Here is a 25,982-nt window from a genome sequence, read left to right on the forward strand (position 1 = left end):
TGGTGCAACACTTGCCTATCTGCATCCTCTTCAAGATATTGGAAGTGTTAGTTTGTGTAGTGAGACTGCGAAATAAGACTGTTTCTTTTAAACACCTGTTTCAGTCTGCAAAGCATTGTAGATTGTTTTTGAAAAGTTCATATGATGAGCACTTACTTATTCCATTCTTCTATTCATTAAAGTCTCAAGTTTTCTCTTTGGTATATCTCCTCATTAATTTTAATTACTCAAGGACATTTTTGAAATTCCTTTAGGCACACACTAAATTTTAGTTATTTGATATTAATCTAATTATTTCCTTACTAAATCTCCATTAAGTATAAACAGTGAGACAGCTGATCAAGCCATCAGTAAGGCCTCTGTTTGTTTAGCATCAGTGGGCTTGGCAAAGACCTCGAACAGAGTAGGGACAAGATCGATTCCAGAACTAGCATCGAAAGACCTTAAAATAGTACAGCCATGTCACTGTTTGACTGACTGACTTGTTCAAATAACTATAAATTATATTTATATAGCCCTTGAATGTTGAACACACATAAAGCACATTTAAGGGAAAAATGGACATCAAGCTAAATTTAAAAAAGCTACTAGGACTCTTTGATGTTTCCATCGAGTCACTTCTTGGCATTTTTATCTCTAAGAAATACAACTCCATTTTCTTTCAGAGTCAATTATTCTCTGTTTTCCGGTTGTGGTTGAACAGTTATTTCGATTCACTCCAAGTGATCTCACAAAGTGGCTTAAGGTACTGGAGATTGCAAATGCTTATAGGTTTTGAGGATATTTAGCAATAGTATTGAAGACTTTTAATCCACAATTAGCCACACCCCTATGAGCACAGTACAGGCATCAACCCAACAATGTAGAAAATTACCCAGGTATATTCTGTGCACAAAAAGCAGGCCAAATCCATGCAACTGAGCATGAATGAAGGAGCTCAGGCAAAACAGGAGTCAATGGAAATTGAGGAGAAGGTGGGTGGCAGAGTGGGGGATGGTGGTGGAGGTGGGATCTCTCTGCTGATTAAAGTCACGAAGGAATAGTTGTTTTTGGAGGTCAATCATTTCTATTCTGGGACATTTTTGCAGAAGTTCTTCAGGGTGGAGTCCGAGAACCAAACATCTTCAGTGGCTTCATAAATGACCTTCTCTCCATCATAAGAAGTGGAGATATTTATTGAATGGTTACACAATGTTCAACAATGTTAATGATTCCTCAGATACTGAAGCAGTCTGTGTCCACATGCAGCAAGATCTGATCAGCATGCAGGCTTGAGCTGACAAATGGCAAGCAACATTTGTGCTACACAAATGCTAGGCAATGACCTTTTTAGCAAGAGAGAATCTAGCCATTTCTCCCTGTTATTCAATGGGATTGCCAAATCTCTCACTATTAACATCCTGGAGAGTTACCATTGACCAGAAACTGAACTAGACACAGATACACATGGTATATACAAGTGCAGGTCAGAAACTAGGCATTCTATGGTGAATAGCTCATGTCCTTTATTCCCAGTACCTATTTGTTATCTTTAAGGCACAAGTCAGGAGTGTAATGGAATACATTCCACTTTTCAGGATAAATGTAGTTCCAACAATACTCAAAAAGCCTGGCACCATCCAGGAAAAAGCAGACTGCTTGATTGGTGCCCATTCCCCATTTTCAACATTCATACCTTTTACCCTGTTGCACAGAACATAACGTAGATCATCCACAAGATATGCTGCAGAAACTCAAAGCTTCTTCAATAGTACCTTCCAAACCCATAAGTTCTACCACCTAGAAGGTCAAGGGCAGCAGATACATTAGAACACCAACATCTGCAAGTTCCTTTCCAAGTCACAAAACACCATGACTTAGATCTATATCACTGACACTGCCAGGGAATATGGATTAAGTTAGAATGTCAGCATTGGAGATAGGAGAGAAGTTAGGGAATCAGTGGTTCATTGAGAATTTGGTCAAGTGACTAAGAGTTAGGTTCAGGAATGAATTAACAGCAGTCTACACACCACTCAATGTGGAAGTGAAGAGTGCACTTGATGAAATATACATCTCTAAAGAGACTTGTGTCAAAGTACCCAAAGCCCTTGTTCATTGTAGGAGGTGACAACAACCAAACCAACCTCAAGAGTGTGCTACCAAAATACCATCAACAAGTCTCCTGAACTACCAGAGGTCTGAACATCCTTGACTATTGCTACACAACCACAAAAATGCCTACCGCTCCATTTCCATCCACACTCTGCAAAATTCAATCACAGCGCTATATTCGTCCTCCCAGCTTACAAGCAGAAATTGAAATGTGATGACCCAATACAGAAAGTGGTACAGTGCTGGTCTGTATTCAAGACCTCAGCAGCCAACCTATTTGAGTATGCCATCACTGTTACAGACTTCATTACCAAGTGTGTAGAAGACTACATGTTAAAGAAGTTAATCGGAATGTTTCCCCAACCGGAAACCATGGATGAATTGGAAGATCCATTCTCTGCTGAAGTCCAGGTGTGTGGCATTCAAGTCAACTAGCATTGACCTTTCCAGGAAATCCAGATAGGATTTTCTTAAGGCAATTCAAGACACCAAGAGGCAATACCACACCAAGCTGGACACTGAAACTAACCACATGGATACCCGCCGTTTGTGACAAGGCCTATACAATATAACCGGTTACATAGCGAAGCAGAACAGAATTGCGACAAAAATACATCCCTCCCTGATGCACTCAATGTGCTAGTTTCAAATGGTGTAACATTCCCCAGCAGCCTTCGGTGAACCCTTTCCTTCTGTCATTGTTGCATACGTTAGACTGAGAGAAAACCCACAGAAAGCAACTGTACCAAACGCAGTCCCCGGCCGAGCACTTAGCCCTTGCGTGTACCAGCTGGTGGGAGTATTTGCTGATATCTTTAACTTCTCCTCAATATGATCTGAAGTCCCCACAGCTTCAAGGAGACCAGCATCATCCTGGTACCAAAGAAAACACATGCAGTGTGTCTCAATGACTACCACCCCGTGGCTCTGACCTCCATCATTATGAATTGCTTTGAGAGGTTAGACATGGCTCACATCATCTCTAGCCTCCCAGCCTGCCCCAATCCCTTGCAAATCATCTACTGTCGCAACAGCTCCACAGAAGTAGCCATCTCCCTAGCCCTACATGCATCCATGGAACATCTGGATAACAAGGATACCTATATTGGGCTCCCACAATTGACCACACTCATGACTATGTGGCCAAATTCCATCCTAACTCCATCTACAAGCTCGCTGACAGCATGAACATTATAGGCCGGATCTCAAACAATGACAAGACAGAAGACATTGAAGAGATAGAGTGCTTGGTGTCATGGTGTAAAGATAATAATCTCTCCTTCAATGTCAGGAAAGTGAAAGAGCTGCTCACTGACTTCAAGAAGTAATATGGAGGGCACACCCATTTCTACATCAGTGGTGCTGAGGTGGTGATGGTCAAAACCGTCAAGTTCCTAGGAGTGACAATCATCAACAATCTGTCCTGCTCCACCCACAAGGATGTGATGATCAAGAAAGCACAACAACCCTTCGACTTCCTCGAGAGGCTAAGGACATTTGGGACATCTGTAAAGACACTAATCACTTTTTATAGATGCACCATAGAAAGATTCTAACCGAATGCATCATGGCTTGGTATGCCAACTGCTCTGCTCAGTAAGAAACCATAAGAAACCAAAGAGAGTTGAGAACACAGCCCAGTCCATCACATAACACAACCTTCCATCCTTTTACTCCATCTATACTTCTCAATGCCTCAGAAAGGCAGCCGACATGATCGAAAGACCCTCCCATCAACCATCTCTTTCAACCTCTTCCATCGTGCGGAAGATACAAAAGCTTAAACACATATACTAACAGATTCAAGAATGGTTTCTTCCCTGCTGCTATTAGACTTCTGAATGGACCTCTCAAATTTTAAGTTTCAGGTTGAACTCAATCTTTGTGCATTTTCTCTGCAGCCGTAAAGCGATTTATTGCTTTATTCTATCACCCTAATGCACTTTGTATAGTATGATCTGCCTGTACTGCACGCAAAACAATACTTTTCACTGTACTGGGGAATATGTGACAATAACAAATCAAATCAAAATAAAATCAAAGAACTAAGCTGGAGAGAGCATTGGGAAGGTGGAAGGGAAACTACAAGGTAAGAGAAAGAGATGGGTGGGCTAGGTCAGGGATTCTGGTTCAAGATGGAGATGAGGTTCATGCTGATAAAGAAATCCATGAATCTCTTGCTGTTGCTTGAGCAGTTGATGTTTGACTCAAAGATGGAAGGACAATGCTTTAAAGAGGCAGTTCATTTCAGAGAAAAGAAGCTAGTGTAATCTTTTCTCCTGAGGGTCTTGTCACTGAATGACTGGTCCCACAAAAACACAGCTCATACTTTGAATAACTAGCTGTCTTTAGAAAGTGAAACCATCTTCTTATCAGCACTGTATTTTATCACTCTCAAACATTTGGGAAGCACTTAGTTGTTTCTAGATGAGTTAATAATGTAGATTTGATGGTCACATGGTAGGTTAAATTGATCTGAATCACTGGTTAACTCCACAGTTGCATTTGATAAATTCCAATGTTTGGTGGAAGACAGCATGTCCTACATTAGGTATTTTGGATATGTGTATATGTTTCACATGTTACCTTGCATAATTTCACAAACATTTCTTTTTAAAACCAAAATCCACTTTCCTTCTTAAAAACTCTTCATGAACTTTGTCTCCACCATTGTTCATGTGGATTATTTCAAAACTTAATAAACAGCTGCATAAAAATATTTATCCCAAACTTTCTCTACAGTCTTTTGGTGTTTTCTTTAGTTCCTGACTTACCACTGATGGAAAAACCTTCCCCTGAGTAAAACCCAGCACGATTTTCATCATTTCCATAATTTTCTTAGTTGTAACAGAAAGGCCCAGTGATTGCTGATAAATAAACCCTATCACCCACAGTATGATCTCAATGGATAATCTGTTTACCATCTTCATGACTTTAAAATCCTTCCTAAAGTACAATGTCAAAAAATAAGATCATTATATTCTCACCTCACCTGGCAACATGTTCCAGGCATTTACCATCTTCTACGTAAAAACCGTTTCCTCACACATCTCCCTTAAACTTTTCCCTGTTTACCTTAAACGTATGCTTCCTGGTATTTGACATTTCCATCCTCGGAAAAAGACTCCAAATATCCACCATATCCACACCTCTCATAATTTTCTGTACTTCTATCAGGTCATCTCTCAGCCTCCCACACTCTAAGTTTGTGCAACCTCTCTTTAAAGCTAATACACTCCAATCCAGGCAACATGGCCACGATATGACCATCACCAATAAGAAACAATCTCACCGCAGCCCCTTTACTTTCAACGGTGTTACCATCACTGAATGCCTGACTATCAACATTCTTGGGGTTGACATTGACCAGCAAATCAATTGGACTCACCACATAAACACAGTGGCTACAAGAGCAGGTCAGAGACTAGGAATACTTTAGCATGTAATTCACCTCCTGATTCCCCAAAAACTGTTCATCATCTACAAGGCACAAGTCAAGAGTGTGATGGAATACTCCCCACTTGCCTGGATGGGTGCAGGTCCAACAACATTCCAGGACAAAGCAGTCTGCTTGATTGGCACCACATCCACAAACATCCACTCCCTCCAGTACAAACACTCAGTAGCAGCACTATGTTCTATCAACAAGACACACTGCAGAAATTCACCTAAGATCCTCAAAAAGCACCTTCCAAACTCACCACCACTTCCATCTAGAAGGGCAAGGGTAGCAGATAGATGGGAACAGCACCACCTGCAAGTTTCCCTCCAAGCCATTCACCATCCTGATTTGGAAATACATCGCTGTTCCTTCACTACCACTAGTTCAGAATCCTGGCATTCCCTCCCTAATGGCATTATGGGTCAACCAGACTGCTGTGATTTAGGAAAGCAGCTCACCAGCACCTTCTCAAGGACAACTAGGTTAAGGTAATAAACACTGGCCTGCCAGCAGCACTCACATACCATGAATGAAATTTTTTTAAAATTCCTGGTAAACATCTTTTGCGGCCTCTCCAAAGACTCCACATCCTTCCTGCAGTGTAGCAACTAGAACTGTACACAATATTCCAAATCTGGTCTAACTAAAGTCTTATACAGCTGCAACATGATTTGCCAACTTTTATACTCAGTGCCCTGATTAATGAAGACACGCATGTCAAATGCCTTCTTTACCATCTTATCCACTTCTGTTGTTACTGTCAGGGGGCTATGGACTTGTACACCAAGTTCTCTCTGTATATCAATGCTCCTAAGGGTCCTGCCATTTACTGCATATTTACCTCTTGCATTTGACCTCCCAAAATGCATCACTTCACACTTTCTCTGTCCAACCTGCCAATTAATCTATATCCTGCTGTATCCTTTGACAACCTTCTTTATGATCTCAGACAGAACAGACAGACTGCCAGATCATCAGAAAATTAATTAACTTGCATGGATACAATGTCTCTCAAATCTTCACAACATCCCAGAATGGTTTATAACCAATGTGATGTAAGCAAGCAATAGCCAATTTGTATACAGTCAGATTCCACAAGCAATAATGAGAGGGATGATCAGTTAATCACTTCTCAATGGTTTTTGTTGGAAAATAAATACTGGACAGAAGGCTCAGCTGCTCTGCTAAATGATTAAATCCTGCAGTGAACCCACAACCTTCTGACATTGAGTTAAGTCTGATAAAGCTGCTATACATGGATGATTGTTAAATCAGGGGCTCTGTTCAGTAGCTGTTAAACGTTCTAAACCATGGTTTGAAAGCAGAGTATTCCCCTGACATCTCTTGTCAACAATTCTACCTCAAGCAGCATCAACAAGAAACAAATTAACTGGACGTTTGTTTGGGTATCATTGTGTAAAAAGTGGTTGCCCTGTTCACTGGCATCATGACTGCATGAAGAGAGCATCGTGTGTTATAAGACATGATGGAAGTTTTTCACCGGTATCTGTTGTGCGAGGGCAGGATCAATATTACGTCCTCATCCCTCCTGCTTTCCCACAGCTACTCAGCTCATTTAATTATTTCCAAGGGATTCAGATGTCTTTCCTTTTGTACTGTTCAGTACATGAATATTCAACATGGACTCTCACCCAGAGCAGGTGAGACTCACAACTCCTCCTCAAACCAACTGTCGTGAATCATCCTGGGATTTCTATATCACTTGTCATCAAATTGACAATGTCCAGCTTTGTACAGATCATTAGAGAAGAGGTTACCTGTTTTATTAAAATCTTAATGCATATGGATCAACAAAGGACTAGCTTTCCACATTTGGCAAACACATTCAGTACAATTTTTTTTGTTCAGTTTCATCAAAGTCTCAAAAAGGGAGTCAGAGTCGCCAGGACAGAGTGGAGGAGGTTCACAGAGAAAACCGACCTTGTTTGTGAAAGTAAAGCTAACTACAGCTGCTTACTGACATCAGGAAATCTGGAATGGGAGATGGATATGACTAGACTCCCAATATGGGGCCAGAGCCTTGGAGGTACAGAAAGCTCATGTAGCTTGTTTAATAACAGAACCACAAAAGGGCATGAGTTGGAGTGACAACAAAGCAATCCACAATATGTTATTTCAAATACAGGAACTGAACTAAAAATAAGAAATTTAGAGTATAATGTAGTCATAGGTAGACCAAAACCTGCTAATTATTCATCACATACTCCAACAAATTAAACAGAGAAATGACCCATGAATTACATTACTTCTAAATAGGAGCTAAGTGTAATATCAATATATATATCACAATATATTACATAATATAATATCAGCACCATCATTTCAGAGCACAGGATTAGTTTCCATGTAATTACTAGTAACACCAGCTCAAACTCACCAGCACTCTCTCAATAACTCCACTGTTACTGAAGTACCACTCTACAATGCAACATCTGAAACTTCCTCTAATTAACTCTTAGGAAGGATTCAAATGTTACCCTTGACAATCCCAGGAAGGGAGAAAGTCCCATGAAGCAATTCTTAAACTAAAGTTCAATAAGCGTTACATGCTTTCAATTAAGTTGAAAATCACACACCAGGTTATAGTCCAACAGGTTTAATTGGAAGCACACTAGCTTTCGGAGTGTCGCTCCTTCATCAGGTGGTAGGTGCCCGGAGGCATGGTACATTGGGGAAACGACAACGGATGAATGGGCACCGCACAACAATCAACAGACAGGAGTGTTCCCTCTCAGTTGGGGAACACTTCAGTGGTCCAGGACATTCAACCTCGGACCTTTGGGTGACCATCCTCCAAGGTGGAGTTCGGGACAGGCAGCAGTGAAAAGTGGCCGAGCAGAGACTGATAGCTACGTTCGGTACCCATAGGGAGGGCCTCAACCGGGACCTTGGGTTCATGTCACATTACAGGTGATCACCATTGCACTATACACACACACACAGATACTCCGACACACACACACTCTCACACACACACAGGCACTCCTATACACACATACACACGGACACACATACACACAGACGTACACACAGACCATCCCACACACACCCTTACAGACACACACACACATGCATCCCCTCACTGACTTAAGACACTCTGCATTCACTACACATACACACATACACTTTCTCACACTCACAACCCCCAACCCAGACAGATACACACACACACACAGACAAAGACCCACATGCACACATATATTTTGTGGGGTGAATTTGCACTTTCAGGGTTACATTGTACTTTGCTCAAAAACTGCATGAATTCATGTAAAACTCCGTTATTTCACTTTTTAGACTAGAATCAATCTAAACATCATGGCATAGACAGAGAACACAGGGGGTCAACACCTTCAACATATTGTCTAGCTATCACCATTGTTAACAGCTAACCTGAGAATGCAACTTTTTAAAAAAAGGGTTTTGTGATTTACACATGAAAGAAGTGAAACTGTCATGGTATTCTAACAGATGAAAGGCTTAACAGACAATCAATTTTTCAATGTATAATTTCAGTTACATCACACTGTAAATTTTTGCTATAAATTCTGTGTGTTAGGATTGAGCCCTCCACTATCATCTGATGAAGGAGCGATGATCCGAAAGCTAGTGTGCTTCCAATTAAATCTGTTGGACTATAACCTGGTGTTGTGTAATTTTTAACTTTGTACACCCCAGTCCAACACCGGCATCTCCAAATCAATTAAGTCGAGCTGTTCTGGTTTACCTTTAAAGGAACTTGCATTTCTAATGCTGACAGCTTATCGTAGAACACAGAACATAGAATATAGAACATTACAGCACAGTACAGGCCCTTCGGGCCTTGATCTTGCACCGATCTGTGAAAGCAATCTGAAGCCCATTCATTCTCGTCCATATGCTTATCCAATGACCATTTAAATGCCCTTAAAGTTGGTGAGTCTACTACTGTTGCAGGCAGTGTTTTTCACCTCCTCCCCCCCACCCCCCATTACTCTCTGAGTAAAGAAACTACATCTGACATCTGTCCTGTATCTATCGCCCTTCAATTTAAAGCTATGCCCCCTCACGCTAGCTATCACCATTCAAGGAGAAAGGCTCTCACTGTCCAACCTATCTAACCCTCTGATAATCTTCTATGTCTCAATTAAGTCATCTCTCAACCTTCTTCTCTCTAACAAAAACAGCCTCAAGTCCCTCAGCCTTTCCTCGTAAGACCTTCTCTCCATAACAGGCAACATCCCAGTAAATCTCCTCTGAACCCTTTCCAAAGCTTCCAAATCCTTCCTATAATGCAGTGACCGGAACTGTAAGCAATACTCCAAATTTGGCCACTCTAGCGGGTTTTGTACAGCTGCAGCATGACCTCATGGTTCTGAAACTTAATCCCTCTGCTAATAAAAGCTAACACACTGTATGCCTTCTTAACAACCCTGTCAATCTGGGTGGTAATTTTCAAGGATCTATATACATGGAAACCGAGATTTCTCTGCTCATCCACACTACCAAGAATCTTACTGTTAGCCCAGTAGTCTGCATTCCTATTACTCCTTCCAAAATGAATCACCTCACGTTTCCACATTAACCTCCATTTGCCACCTCTCAGCCCAGCTCTGCAGCTTACCTATGCCCCTCTGTAACCTACAACATCCTTTGTCACTATTCACAACTCTACTGACCTTGGTGTCATCCACAAATTTACTAACCCATCCTTCTATGCTCTCATCCGGGTCATTTATATAAATGACAAGCAACAGTGGACCCAAAACAGATCCTTGTGGAACCCCACTAGTAACTGAACTCCAGGATGAATATTGCCCATCAACCATCACCCTCTGTCTTCTTTCAGCTGGCCAATTTCTGATCCAAACTACTAAATCATCCTCAATTCCATGCCTCCGTATTTTGTGCAATAGCATACTGTGGGGAAGACTGAAATCCATATACACCACATCAAATGCTTTACCCTCATCTACCTGTTTGGTCACCTTCTCAAAGAACTCAATAAGGTTTGTAAGGCATGATCTACTCTTCACAAAACCATGTTGACTATCGCTACTCAACTCATTCCTTTCTAGATGATTATAAATCCTATCGCTTATAATCCTTTCCAACATTTTACCCACAACTGAAGTAAGGCTCACAGGTCTATAATTTCCAGGGTTGTCTTTACCCCCCTTCTTGAATAAGGGGACAACATTTTCTATCCTCCAGTCTTTTGGCACTATTCCTGTAGACAATGACAACATAAAGATCAAAGCCAAAGGCTCAGCAATCTCCTCCCTGTCTTCCCAGAGAATCATTGGATAAATCCCAGCCTGATGGGATTTATCTATTTTTACACTTTCCAGAATTGCTAACACCTCCTCTTTATGCACCTCAATCCTGTCTAGTCTAGTAGCCTGTATCTCAGTATTCTCCTTGACAACATTGTCTTTTTCTAGTGTGAATACTGATAAAAAATATTCATTTAGCGCTTCCCCTATCTCACTGACTCCATGCACAACTTCCCCCGCCTATGTTTTATTTGCCCTAATCTTACTCTAGTCATTCTTTTATTCCTGATATGGAAAGCTTTAGGGTTTTCCTTGATCCTATCTGTCAATGACTTCTCACGTCCCCTTTTGGCTCTTTGTAGCTCTCTCTTTAGGTAGTATTTATAAACATGCAAAGATTTGAATAAGGAGTAGGTGTAAGCCCTTCATTCCCTCAGATCTGCTCTGCCTGTCAATGAGAACATGACTTTTTGGATTGTGCCTTTACTGCACTCTCCTAATGATCTCTTTATACACCACAACAATAAACTCATTTGAAGTAGATATTAAAAGAACAAAATATGCAGGTAGTGTGGTACTTGAGTAGTAATTTTACTGCACAATGTACATCAGTATCACTGCTTTTCAGGGTTGCATGTTGAGGTTGGGTGATGGTCCATTAGAAAGGAGCTTGATGTGCTATTAGTTTTGTTAAAGCCTCACCTCAGATTCCTCTTCAGTTTTGACAGCCTCTCTCTGCAGGATCTCCAGGGCAGTCTTCGGGCTGTATCTTTCCAGGTAGGCAGCTATGAAGACATAAAACAGTCTCAGTCACACATCAGTAGAGTAACATATCTTGAAATTCCTCAAAAGAAGGTCCTTTAGACAAATTCCACCAAGGTCAGTCAATACCCAGTGACTGACCTGGTGTTTCTGAGTTAACCTACAATTTCACACCCACTTACAGAGATTATTTGAAAATTAAGAATCAGCACATGGCATGAAGAGTCACCAAAAACCTCACACTCCATCTTCCACTCAATCAATTGTACAAACATGCACGCTAGGAACAAGGTTAGGCCATTTGGCCTCCATACCTGCTCTGCAATTTGATCAGATCATAGCTGATCTTCAATTAGTCATTTGGCAGTACAGAACTTTCATATTATGGAAAAATTGCACCATTTGTTGAAGCTCTCTGTCTTGCGGTCTCCCCAGAACAGTTCACAAGAAATACCAAAGTAAATGGAGAGACAGTTATACTGCATGGCAGGAGAGTGCTGCTTGGTTGGTAAGTGGCCTCTTACTGGCAAAGCCTCTTTGTTTCTGCCACATTTAAGTTCTCAATTTTTGTCTTATGTGGCGATTGAACAGACATGGATAAGAAAGGAATTGTTCATGGAGAGACAGACAACTACTCACAGAAAATTGAGGGATAAACTGGCAGAAATGTTGCTTCAGTTTGGGGTATCGGTGGTTTCACAGCAATAACAGTGATGGCTTGGACCATCCAGTCACTAGTTACCCCATTAGGAAGAGAAGATTTTAGCTCTTTAAATCCATTCTAACAACATGCCACATGCATTCTGTATTTCACAGATTTTAAAAACTTAATTTAAATCACTCTTCTGGAAAGGTTCTGCAGTTTTCTTTAACCTTTTCATCTTATATAATTGATCTGTAATGTCAATATTGGATACAAGCCCACATGAACATTATTGTATAGTCCCATCTTCTTTCCCAAAAATGCATGCTCAGAATATTAATGCAGCAAAAAATGCTTTTACGTTGTTCCATTCATTGATTTTAGCCAAAACTAATATTTTAAATTGATCTGCTCAAAATGTTGTTGAGAACAGAACTCCAATACTCAACTGTTTAAAGCGCTGGTAAATGTATATAGCCATTCAAATACTCTCAGGATCTATCACAGTGACCACAGTTAAGGACAAAAAGCAACCTGTCAGTATTGCTGTTTCACATTCATTGGTTAACAGTGCCGGTTGACAGTATCACAAGCAAGGTATTTGCATACAATAAAATTGCACTGATCAAGATAAATAATCACAATAATGCTCAATAAAATTACTCTGAGGAAAGAAAATTAATCTTGAATCTTGCGCCCATTCACATTCTTAAAACTAGTAAATTGCTTTTTAATTCACTCAAAACCCATCCATTTACTGAGTTAAAATTAGGCTCAAAGTCTCTGTTGTTAAGTAGGCAAAAGTTACAATAAAGGTGCTCGTAGAAAAATCCCACAAATAAATTATTATATACAGATTATTGTAGGAGAATTTCAGTGGATTGGGTTATATTAAAATACATGAAAGCTAAAGGTGTATGAAAGATTGGTGAAATATGTGGTTCAGATGCCTTGGGAATAAGTGAGTAGGGTTAAACATGAGTAGATGGTTTGTGAGAATGTGGGCGATAAGCCAGTACATACGTTTGCCAGGTAGGAGAGGGTGCATGTAGTTAGCTAGATATGAACTTGATAAGAAACCAGGAGTTGATCTAGCGTAAAAAGAAATGGGTTTGTTGGTTTTAACAATTTTCAATTACACATTCTGCAATTTCTCAATGTTTATTAAGGCTCTTAGCCTAGCTAGCTTAATCTCTCATCAAATATTTAGAACCTTTGGAGAATACAAATCATGTTTGAGTGATGTTTCTGTAATAATAGTAGTGCTCTCATATTTAACTGAGAAAATCATGGGTTTCAGCTGCACTGCAGGACTTGAGCACATAATCTAAGCTGACACTTCAACCACAGGGGTTGGGGAATTCTACACTCTCCCTCCCTGACGAGATGTTAAACCAAGGCTTCTAAGTTTCATCAGCCGGATTTGAAAGATCCCTTTGATGACCAGAACAAAGAATCAAGTCTTGTTACTCTTTGAGAGACCTTGCTGGGCTTCTAAAGCACTTTAATGGCTATAAACCTATCTTGGAACATTTGAAGATTCTGAAGAACTCTTTATAAAAATGAAGTTTTGAAGGAACAATCAGCCGACGGAAGAAAATATCTAATAACCATTTCAGTAACTAACACACATCAGAATAATAGTCATTTTAAAATTGAGAAAAAATCCTGCAGAACATAATTTAAAATTTGGCTTTATTACTTTATGGCTTTACTACTGTTCACCTAATTTCCAGTCCTGCATACGGTCTGTGAACAGCTGTATGCCTGCTTACCAACATTTATGGGGAGGTCCCACAGCTACAGCTGGGACCAGAGCAGATGGGAGTAGCCACAGGACAGAGCTTCTGTAATGAGGAGATAATGAGGATGTACTTCTCTACATGAACAATACTCCGGGGAAATCCTACCTAGTGACCATGAAATGAGCTCCACCACGACTGCCATCTGCTTCTCTGACATTACCCATCTGCTCCATGGCACCATCTGCAAACTTCACAGTTACCTCGGACGTGGCATGTGGCTGTTACCAGGAGTTGGCAGCCTCTGTCAAGTGCCAAACCATCAAATCAATGTGGGCTTGTTGTTGCCAGTTAGTTTCCATCTTAGTTCCTCAACCACACGAAGTGAGTCAATTTCATCTCGAGTTTTGGGTGAACTGAGTTGACTGATAATTTGACAGTCACCTGCTGGAGTGTGCCAGGTAACAAATGAGGACCGACAAGAGGCAAGCATCTTTCTGAAACCACCGAGCAGATCATGGAAGTGAAGTCATGGAAGTGAAGTATTGAATTACTGGAGAAGTAGGGCAATGGTTATGTCACTAGATAATAATCTAGAGACCGGGATGAATAATCCAGAGGATGCTCATTCAAACTGAAGCACTTTAGTTTCAAGACAGCAACAGGAAAGGAATGAAGCAGACAATAAATTTAGTTCCAGGCCTAGGGGGGGCTTGAGTTCAAAGCTGCAGCTTCTGATGAACACCTGATTGGAGAAAAATAAACAGTGATGTCTCTGGAAAGTTGTGGGTTGATTGCTTCATGTTAGGGAGTGTGATGTATTACTGATTTGAAAAAGGGTCATTCTTTTAACAGCATGTAACCACCTATAACTATTAGTAATTATAAACTCTTTATTTCCTGAACAGTTATCACCAGTGCTGCCTTCAGAAATCCGGCAAATCCACTGGCAGGAGTGACAAACCAACATGAGGGTTCTCTCCCAGGCCGCTGTCCCCAGTATTGAGACACTGACCACACACGATCAATTGCAATGGGTGGCAGACATTGTTCGCACCCCCAACACAGGAGCCCCTAAATAAATGCACAACTCTGAGCTCCACAATGGTAAGCGATCACAAGGCAGGCAGAGGAAACATTACAAAGACACCCTAAAAGTCTTCCTAAACAAATGCAACATCCCCACCGACACATGGGAATTGCTTGCTCTTGAATGCACTGTTATGTCTGCCAGACAGTGTATTTAACTCTTCAGCTAGCAAAGAAACTGCGAGTTAACACTTAATAATAATAATAAAAGGGATAATCAAAGAATCCCTACAGTGTGGAAACAGGCCCTTTGGCCCAACAAGCCCACACTGACCCTCCAAAGAATACCCCACCCAAACCCATTCCCCTCCCCTTTTACTCGACACCTACCCTAACTAATGCATCTAACCTACACATCCCTAAACACTATGGGCAATTTAGCATGGCCAATTCACCTGACCTGCACATCTTTAGCTTGTGGGAGGAAACCGGAGCACCTGGAGGAAGCCCACGTAGAATGTGCAAACTCCACACAGACAGTCGCCCGAGGCTGGAATCGAACCCAGGTGCCTGGCGCTGTGAGCCACCATGCTGCCCCTTTTATTTATTTAACACTACTAATATTTCCAGAGATCCGGGTTCAATTCCCACCTCAGGCAACTGACTGTGTGGAGTTTGCACATTCTCCCCGTGTCTTCCTGTGTTTCCTCCGGGTGCTCCGGTTTCCTCCTACAGTCCAAAAATGGGCAGGTTAGGTGAATTGGCCATGCTAAATTGTCTGTAGTGTTAGGGGCAGGGGTAAATGTGGGGGAATAGTTCTGGGTGGGTTGCGCTTCGGCGGGTCGGTGTGGACTTGTTGGGCCAAAGGCCCTGTTTCCACACTGTAAGTAATCTAATCTAATCTAAATATTATACAATACAAAATAACAATTTATACGATAAATCTAATCAAATATCTTGTGCTTTAACTTAATTCTGGATGATCATATCCCACTTCACTAGATCTTGGCCTTGATCCACGTAGTGATGATCGTCTGGTGTTCTCCCGGTGGTCTCAGGAGTATCTTTTCTTCTCGGTGATTGGTTTCGAGTTATCACGCTGAGGGTAGTGTTGTGGCAATTTATAGGCTTAGGAGCCTCTATGTCCTTTTGGGACAGTCTTCGATATTCACCAATAAATTGTTCAGGGCTTGAACGACTGGACCCAATCAGGTATAGACATGTCAATGTCAGAGTGGTCCTTCAGCATCCATTCATGGAGATGTTGGGTGCATGTAGGTCAGGTAACCCTCTCCAAATAATGACTTGGTTGAGTCAGTGTTTGATTGGGATGGACAAAGTCAAAAATCACACAACACCATGTTAAAGTCCAACAAGTTTATTTGGAGGCATTTTCTCCAAATATGGGTGTGAGGTACCGCTGTGTCGAGTAAACAACTTGAAGTTTCTGATTATCCTGGGGTTGGCCTTCAGGTGTATATTGCATTGTCTGCAGCTGCTGGGTTAGGTGCATACTGTCTGAATATAGCTGCTGGGTCAGTTGGTTACTGTCTGTCTGTAGCTGCTGGGTCAGTTGGTTACTGTGTGTCTGTAGCTGCTGGGTCAGTTGGTTACTGTCTGTCTGTAGCTGCAGCTTGTCTGAATTCTGCAGCTTGTTTACTTCAGAGTCTTTGAGCACAGTCACTCTTGGCCAAGGCTTGTCTCAATTTCTTGTCCACTTATTGTCCATTTTTCATAAATACATCATTTTGTGCAGCCCGGCCGGCCATAACTCAAACTGGAGAAGGTGCACCCGTCAAGATGTCAATCACTTTGAGTGTCACCAAATGTGGCATGCAGAGGCCAAGGGCAAATAGTTTAAAGAGCATGCAGAATCTAGACTGTCCTACCCACACACCTCATCCATCACCCATCCCCTCTGTAGCAGAGGCTCTGGCTCTATGACTGGTCTATTCAGTCACCACAGAATCCCACCAGCATCCCCTCACCCAACCCCCGACTTGAAGTGAAAGCAAGTCATCCTCCAACCTGAGGGACTGGTAAAGAAGAAGATTAATATTGTAAAGATATGCTGGCTGTACCAATCTGACTGGGAAGTGTAGAATTTATTAATTATAAATTAGTTTAAGTTTTTAATTATTTAACCCACCATAGGGGATGGCAGGGCAGGTGATGTGCTTTGACTGCAGGATGTGAACATTTCCAAATGCTGGCGTGATCCGGGGTAAACTCATTGGTTGTAAGTGCCTATAGCCATAGGAACTTCTGTTTAGAATCCACACAGAACCAGGTTATAGTCCAACAGGTTTAATTGGAAGCACTAGCTTTTGGTGACTATCACCTGATGAAGGAGCGTCGCTCTGAAAGCTAGTATGCTTCCAATTAAACCTGTTGGACTATAACCTGGTATTGTGTGATTTTTAACTTTGTACACCTCAGTCCAACACAGTCATATTCCAATTCCTGTTTAGAATCAGTATGCTCAAATCTGAGCTTGTGACATATTAGAGAGGGGGGACAGTTACCTGGATTCTTTATTCCAAAAGGCAGTCACACCTCTCAGGTTAGATCATTTGATTTGGTCAGTGGTCAGAGTGTGGCTGTGAGTGAAGGAGTTAAGGGGACTCAAAGGGCAGGAGTACAGGAGCTTTAGCCTTTGAGATTGTCAAACAAGGTCAAACAAGGATGAGAGAGAGGGCAGGGAGCTGGAAGAGTTAACTGACTATGGTACCATGGTACAGTAAGCCATTTACTCAGGGCAAGTGAAAAGGAATACAAAAGGGGTAGAGGACTGTGTAGTGAGAGGGATAGATATTGTTCCCTGCAGCAAAGACTGAGAGTCTGGGTGGTTGTGTTATCTGCCTGGTACTAGGGTTCTGGATATCTCCTCTGGGCTGGAGACGAACTTGCAGCAGGAAGGGGAGAATCCAGTCATCGTAATTCATGTCAGTACCAAAGACATAGGTAGAGCTAAGAAAGAGGACTTGTGAGGGAGACTGGTTTTCAAGTTCATGGGGCATTTGCACCAGTACTGGGATCTATACCACCAAACAGAGGTGTCACTGGGCAGGCCAGAGGGCAACCATTTTCCAGTGGTTCTGGATCACACGTAGGCCAGACCAGGTAAAGACAGCAGTTTCTTCCCCTAAAGGATATTAGTGAACTAAATGGGTTTTTTTCCTGACAGTCATGGTCATCACTAATTCTTATTTCCAAATTTTTATTGAATTCAGATTCCACCATCTGCCAGGGTGGGATTCGAACCTGGGTACCCTGTACATTAAAATAAAACAAGGCAGATGTAATAAATAAAGGATAGAATGGAGGCAGGAGGGCAAAGTAGTCATATGGGAAAAGAAGTTCATGGAATGGTAGGAAACATAGGTGAAGAAAACCTAAGAATACACCAACAATCAAGGCCATCAGTTACAAAGATTGAAAAAGGACAAAACTAAAGGCTGAATTTGAGCATGTAAAGCAATTATAACAAAAACAAGTTGATGACGCAGTTGGAAGTAAGTTAACCTGATCTGATAACCATGACAAAGATGTAGTTGCATGATGACAAGGATCTCACCCTGAGCATGCAGTATGTGATATTCAAATAGAATAGGAAGCCAGCTAAAGGGGGAGTAGTAGCACAGTTCATCAAATGAGGTGTTGGTGCAACAATTAGAAATATTCTTGGTTCAGGATATCAGGACTGTTTGGATGGAGATGAGAAATAGTAGGGGACGGAAGTCACTGGTAGGAGTATTCACAAGCTCCTAACAGTAACCACAATATAAGACAAACTTTCTCAGAAGAAATATTGAATTCTTGTGACAAAGAGATGGCAATAATTATGGTTAATTTTATTTTACATATAAACTGGAAAAATCAGATTGGAATAGCAGCAAGGATAAAGTTGATGGAATGCTCTCGATGTAGTTTTCCTTAAAGCAGTACATAATGGAACCAGCCAGAGAACAGCTTATGCTAGACTTGGCATTGGGTAATATGGTAGGATTACTTAATGATCTCAGAGTAAAGGCACACCTAAGCAGCAGCAATGTAAATTGAATTTTACATCCGCTTGAAGGAGGAAGAGTGGGTCTAAAACTAGTCTGTTAAACATAAATAAGGGCAACTATGGGGCTTCAAAGCTGAGCTAGTTGAAGTGAACTGAGATACTAGGTGAGAGGATAGACAATTACAGAAACAGTCACAGGCATTTATAGGATATTTCAGAATACTCACAAAACGTATATTCCAAATAGAATTTAAAAATCCATAGAGAGGACAAACCCACTGTGGTTAACTAAAGAGTTAAGGAAAGCGGTAAAACTTTAAAAAAACTTTAAAAAAGGCACATTTTTCATTCTATTTGGAATATACTTAGTCTGAGTATTCTGAAATATCCCTTAAATGCCTGTGACTGCTTCTCTATTGCATGTGTTATTCCATAAGTGTCAGTTCAGATGATTGGTCAGCATATAAAAAACAGCAGCAGGAAATAGTGGAAGATTAATTAGGAGAAAGAAAATAGAGTATATGAGAGGAAGCTACAGAGGAATGTAAAAATGGACAGCAGGATTATCTAAAAAGGAAAAGAGTAAATAAATAAGTATAGATCCTTTAGAGGGTGGGGATTGGGAGTTAATAAAGTACTTGATAATATAGAAATGGTGGATGAAGTGAACAAATATTTTGCTTCGCTCTTTGCTAAAGAGCATCAGGAGGTGGCAGGAAGAGAGGAACTTTGTAAAATTCAATCTTCTGAGAAATAACACTAAGGAAACTGAATAGAGCTGCAAATGGACAGTTTCATGTTAGGCAAGAGAAGCATAGGTTCTCAGGTGTAGATAGAAATGCGGAATTTGAAACACAACCAGGTCAGCTATGATTTTATTGAATGGTGGCATGGTCCTGCGGGGCAGAGTGGCCTCTATCTGTTCCTAATTAATATATTCACACATCTATAATTCCATCATGGCAACTTGACAATTTGGATTCAGTTCTAAAAATCTGGAGATAGGAAAAAGCTGTCATATGACCATGAAGTTGGGCTATTTTTGTATTTGGTTCACTAATACCCTTTAGGGAAGGAAAGCTGCGGTACCTACCTGTCTGGTCAAATGTGACTCCAGCCACACAACATGGTATTGACTCACTGGTTTAGCAAGGCTTTGGTATATCAAAGCCCCAATGCAATGCTTCAAGAAGAAAGCCAATAATCCCTTTCTTCAGGACAAATGCAAATAGCCACTGAGTGATTTCCCGTAATGTCCATGCTGCCAGAAATAATTGATAAAATGTGGTATCAATGCAGATTCTGTTGGTCCTGCTTTAGGTTGGCATCTTTCCTTTCTGCCACTGCAGGTGTTAAATGCAATTTCCATTTTAATTGAACACTTTGATGTCTGGATACAGTTCACCCCTCACTATCTTTGTAATCTTTTCCATGCCAGGAAGTCTTTGAGGTACCAACAAGACTAATGCTGGACTTTTTAAAAAAAAGGTAATTTGGTGACTAGATTAGATTACCTACAGAATGGAACAGCCCTTCGGCCCAACACATCCCCACCAACCCTCCAAACAGTAACCCACCCAGCTCCATTTCCCCACATTACCCTTGCCGAATGTACCTAAACTACATATCCCTAATAATACGGGCAATTTAGCATGGCCAATTCACCTAACCAGCACATCTTTGGGCTGTGGGAGGAAACCAGAGCAGACAGAGGAAACCCATATAGACACAGGGAGAATGTGCAAACTCCACAGAGACAGTTGCCCAAAGTAGAATTGAGCTGAAAATGTGTTGCTGGAAAAGCGCAGCAGGTCAGGCAGCATCCAAGGAGCAGGAGAATCGACGTTTCGGGCATGAGCCCTTCTCATTTCCTTGGTACTGTGAGGCAGCAGTGTTAACCACTGAGCCACTATGCCACCCCAACATCTATAGTTATCAAGGCACTAAACTCTGAAGGTCCTTCCCACATCATTCCTCATTGTGCTTCCACTTTCTCCTTTAATATTCCCCTTAAAATCTATCTCTTTGACCATGGTCCTCTACATTAACATCTGCTTATGCGGTTTGATGTCCAATTTTGTTTGATAAAGTTTATGGGATGTTTTGTTTAATAATTGTTATATAGATCTGCCGACTGTCAGATTACATTTTTCTGACAAAATGGTGACTCACAACTCTGTCAGCGCAGCAGTTTCTGAAATGATTTACAAACGATGCAGTTGTGGTAACAAGTGTCTGACATTCACTCACACTTTATGTGATCATAATAAAAGTATGCAGATGATAAAGATCAGACTCCCTCACAGCAACCCAAGGCAGTGTGGGTCTTGAGCTAGAAATGTAACAATGTGGTTTAAACAGTCATGCACACATGTGGTATTTACCCTTTACATTTTCAACTGTTATTTTCTTGTTTGCCACTATTGTTAACAATCTACTTGAATGGAAATATTTCTCCAACCCTGTATTTTCATCCCTTCTTATCCTGAAGGGTGGTATTAGGGTGCAGTGAGTAATGTCTCTGCCTCAGAGTTAGCTGCTTTGGGTTTGATTCCCATTCCAGGAATTGATGGCCATGGGGAAATGAGTTCATAATGTGAACAAACAGGTGGCTTGTCAACCTGTAATTCTGTTCAATATGCCTTTCCCAGGTCATAAGAATGGAAGAGTTTTCTAGTCAGCCATGTTTGACTCTTGAGCTAAAACTTCTGGAGTAAAGTCAGTGGTTTGTTAATCCAAGAATTAATCCAGGAAAATTGAGCAATGGAAGCATACATAAGCAAGTGCTTGGTCTGCCTTATAAAGTGGTACCAAACATCAAATGAGTACAGAGGTACAGGAGTCAGTCCCATTATGGTTGATATCTACGTCACCTTTAATCTCTCTTTACGTTTATCTAACGAAAATCTTTTGATTTAATTCTTCAAAATTTTAAATGCCCCAGCATTCCTTTAGCCAGGCTAAGTCCACAATTCCACCGGCCTTTTCTGGAAATTAAAGTATGTTGATTTCACTTCTACACAGCATAACTATAAATTTTAAGATTATGCTGCCAATTTCTGGATTATCCATCAGACAGCAAGGCCAGAAACCTGTAGATGTCTGAGCAACATGCAGTGGGATTTGTGGCAGAATCAGATAAGAGTCCAGCAAGACCCATCTCGACATCAAAGCATCTTTCGTGCTTTTGCTGAATAATGAAGGAAGTCGCTCATGAAGGCAACGAGTTAAATGCCTTGTTAATGGCACAAGTCATCTCCTTAATATACAACTTCCCATTTTACCAAATGCACCAAACAGCTAGATGGTGAGAATTCATGACATGCAAATCAGAATGGGAACCTAGCAACTTCCGCTCACCACTTTCTCCAAAGGACATCCCATCCAAGTTGGATATTGGACACCAAGCTCTCAGGGCAAACTCCAAAAGGACTGGTCACACACACACTCCACATCCACCAAATATTGTGATCCAACATCTGCCTTCCTCTGAGAGTCATCACCTACAGGATGATTCTGCATTTCAGTGCGGCACCTTCGGCTGCACTGGCAACAATCATTGTAATGCTGCAGCAAGGACACTGTGGATTCGCAGCTCATGAACTAGACCAGACTACATCCCTGGACTCTTTGTTTGCTCTCAAAACACTCTAAACCTACCTGAGATTTCACAGCATTCCTGCCTCACATTGACTTGTCATCACTTTGTGAGCTTTGCCCCCTCAGCCAGGGATACCTGGCTTATTTCCAGCAGCGCAAAGCAGGCACCATTTCCCCCTGTTTGCCATGTCTGAGACAGATGTCAGGTAAGATGTGGGGCATATGCGGACTGACAGTGTTTCTCTGGCTGCACAATAGAGTTTTAAAGATAGCATGACTGCCAGAGTTGCTGTCAAGTCCAGCCTATCCAAGCATTGGTGAGTTGTTCCCAGAATGGCGGGTGGTAAGAGGGAGTTAGAATTGGACACAGGGACATCATGGGGTGGAGTATATGTTTAAAGAGATGAGTTTAATAAAAGTAGATGAGATAACTCACCATGCCTCTTGGTGAAAGTCCCTCCAAAATTTCAACTCACACTTGGCCAAAAAAACATTAAGACTCAGCTCATTAGGTTTTTTTTGGAATCGACCCTGTTAAATGCTTTAATTATCTTTAGCACATTAATTACACGCGAACACAAGGGAGTACAAGCCAATTTTATGTGACCTTTTCTCATGATTTGACAATTTTTAGTATTGTATTGTCTCACATAGTTAATCTTCATTTGTGTCTATATCCCCAGCATCTCAACTTTCCCAATGAGTGGTCAATATTTGTATTATAACTGGCCTGGTGGCGGGGTTGAAATAATGAAGATTAGAAAGGTAAAGCTGAGGTATAAACCAGCTTAGAATGGCTCTCTCAGTCATTAGAACGTGGGACTCTTAACCTCACAATGTTGGTTCAAGCCCCACAATATGTTTAAAGTACAGGGCCTTGTGTTGTATTGGTAATATCCCTATCTCTGAGCCAGGAGGACTGAATTCCAGTCCAACCTGCCCTAGATACGTATCATAAATTGTCTGTGGAGGTTGATTAAAGTAGCAATAAACCAAATCAGAGGCTGAACATTATCTCATTGTCACCCAATTTTAGAGTGGATGTCACTGATTATTGATAATGGCTTTAGGAAATTATAACTACTCCTAGGAAAGGATATGTGTGTGTGTGTGTCCATGTGGATGTGGGATGTGTGTGATGTGTGTGCGCGTGTGTCCTTGTGGGTGGGTGTGTGCATGTGTGGGTGTGGGTGTGTTTGAGTGTGTGTCCTTGTGGGTGGGTGGGTGGATGTGTGTGTCCCCATGTCTGTGTGTGTCCCCATGTGGGGAGGCATGTGCACATGCAGTAGCTTACCTAGCTTTGTCCGCTTATCCTCATAAACTGCAGTCACTTCCTGCAACTCTTGGTATTTCCTTGCCAAATGTAGCTTTTTGTCGTCTAACTGAGGCTGCAAGTTGAGATTGTCTTCAGCCATCTTCCGATTACTGGCTAGGATGATCTCACGCTCCAGCTGTAGAGTCTGTAACTGCAAACAGAAAGAAAACTATGTTAACCTGAGAGATTCACCCATCCCAGGCTTGGTGTAAAGGTGTCCAAGTACATTCAGAGCAAATTGTGTGTTTTATGTATTTTGGGTTCTGCACACTTTTTGCATTGCCTTAGCATTGAGGACTATCAGGGTGATGTATCTTGAGGAGAAATCTGTCTCCAGCTACAGGGGCATAAAACTACCTAGCTTTGTGAACCTTTCGTAATGATGTTGCTAATTATACTAATGGAACATAAGAAATAGAATAGTGGTGATCATGTTATCAACCATATCTACTTCTAATGCTCTGTAATTTTCAAAATGGGAGCTGATACAATGATTTTTATAGATTAGAGTATTGTTCTCCATTCTATTAAGAAAGGATGTAAGTACACATGAAGCAGTTCAGAGGAGTTTTGTTGAGATACTTGGCATAGGGATGAAGAAAGGTCCAATAGACCATGTCCCATTGGAATTTGAAGAATGGGGTGTGATATTGTTGAGTCAGGCAACATCCTGAGGGGGATGGATGGATGATGACTGTTCGTCCCCTCTCATGGGAAAATCTAAAACTAGGGGACATCATTTAAAAATAAGATGTCTCCCAAGTAAGTCAAAGATGAGGAAAATGTTATTCACTCAAAGGACGTGAGTCTTTGTAACATTCTTCCCCAGAGATCAATGGAGACACATCCATGAATATATTTAAGGCAGACGTAGGTAGATTATTCACTAACAAGTGAGTCAAAGGTTATCTGGGGTAAGCAGCAAAGAAATCAGCCATGATCTTATTGGTTGGCAGAGCAGGCTTAAAGGCTGAATAGCCTATACCCATTCTTAATTCACAAGCTCATAAGAAAGAGAGAATGAATGATTCTGGTTGGAAGACTTCTGAAAAATCAGTAAACTGACTAGGCTTCTGTTTCTGGTGTATTAGATTCATTCGTTTGTCACCTGGAGCTGTTGACTCTCACTGCAGTAGGTTCAACAGGCAAACCACAAGAAGGTCATTCTTTACTTTTGAACTTATGAAGTAAAACAGAGGGAAAGTGATCCAGGACCAGGTAGTGACCTCTGACTGGGCGGTGAACCTTAAATGGGCAGGGATCCTTGAACACCCAATGACCCTTGACAGAGCAGTGACTGAAATAACTCCACAAAGGCCAGTATCCCATCACTGATTCACCCTTTGTTTACTCATGAACAGTCCTTCACTGTAGTACTACCTCATTCAGTCAGGTACCAGAGTGCCAGTATCTCTGAACACTCACCCTTTATATCTGTCAGTCAGATTAGCAGCCCCAATCAGGGAACTCATATTCTATGAGGTCCAGCTGCCTGACCTTGTTACAATCACTACAGTGACCCTCAGCCAGACAGTGGACCCTTGACCAGCAAAGATTCCCAACTGGGTAGTTACCTCTGACAAGGAAGTGACCCTCGACCTGTCAATGACCATTGACTGAGCAGTAGCTCTTGACCGGGTAGTGAGTCCCAACCGCACAGTGGGCCTTCACAGAACAGTGACCCTCATCTGGGCAATGAGCCTCAACAGTGGAATGACCTTTGACACAGAAGTGACTCCTGACTGGGCAGTTATCCTTCACCAGGCAGTGATCCTTGACTGAACAGTGAGTCCCAAGAGGATAGTGAGTTTCAACAGAACAGATTGTTAATTTTAATTTTTAATTATTGTTAATTTTCCCCTGCTTTTCTTATCCTGGTGAGTGTGAGATGAAAAGGGTCGACAAAATGTGCCTTTCTTCAGCAAAATGTAAGTTTGGCTCTTCCTGCCACTTTAATTTCAGTGGGACATGATAAAAGTACATGCATCTGTGTTACTAATCAGAACTCATTAGGTAAAAAGTTTTAGGGTCCCATGCTGACCCACTAACTGTTTGTGAGCTTAAAGACTT

General features: G+C 41.4%; 1 protein-coding gene across 2 annotated transcripts in view; it reads right to left on the reverse strand.

Annotated features, from left to right (window-relative positions):
- The window catches only part of vps37d (VPS37D subunit of ESCRT-I), a 69,246-nt gene that overhangs the window by 9,552 nt on the left and 33,712 nt on the right, over window positions 1-25,982 (reverse strand). For both annotated transcript variants that reach the window (XM_072589461.1, XM_072589460.1), the window contains exons 2-3: window positions 23,892-24,063; window positions 11,512-11,594 (exon numbers count right to left, since the gene is read on the reverse strand). In XM_072589461.1, the coding sequence (XP_072445562.1) occupies window positions 11,512-11,594; window positions 23,892-24,012 (204 nt within the window). In that variant the 5' untranslated portion in view covers window positions 24,013-24,063. The remainder of the gene's footprint in view (window positions 1-11,511; window positions 11,595-23,891; window positions 24,064-25,982) is intronic.

The sequence above is a fragment of the Chiloscyllium punctatum genome, chromosome 19 (genome assembly GCF_047496795.1).
Source record: "Chiloscyllium punctatum isolate Juve2018m chromosome 19, sChiPun1.3, whole genome shotgun sequence".
NCBI classification, from domain to species: domain Eukaryota; kingdom Metazoa; phylum Chordata; class Chondrichthyes; order Orectolobiformes; family Hemiscylliidae; genus Chiloscyllium; species Chiloscyllium punctatum.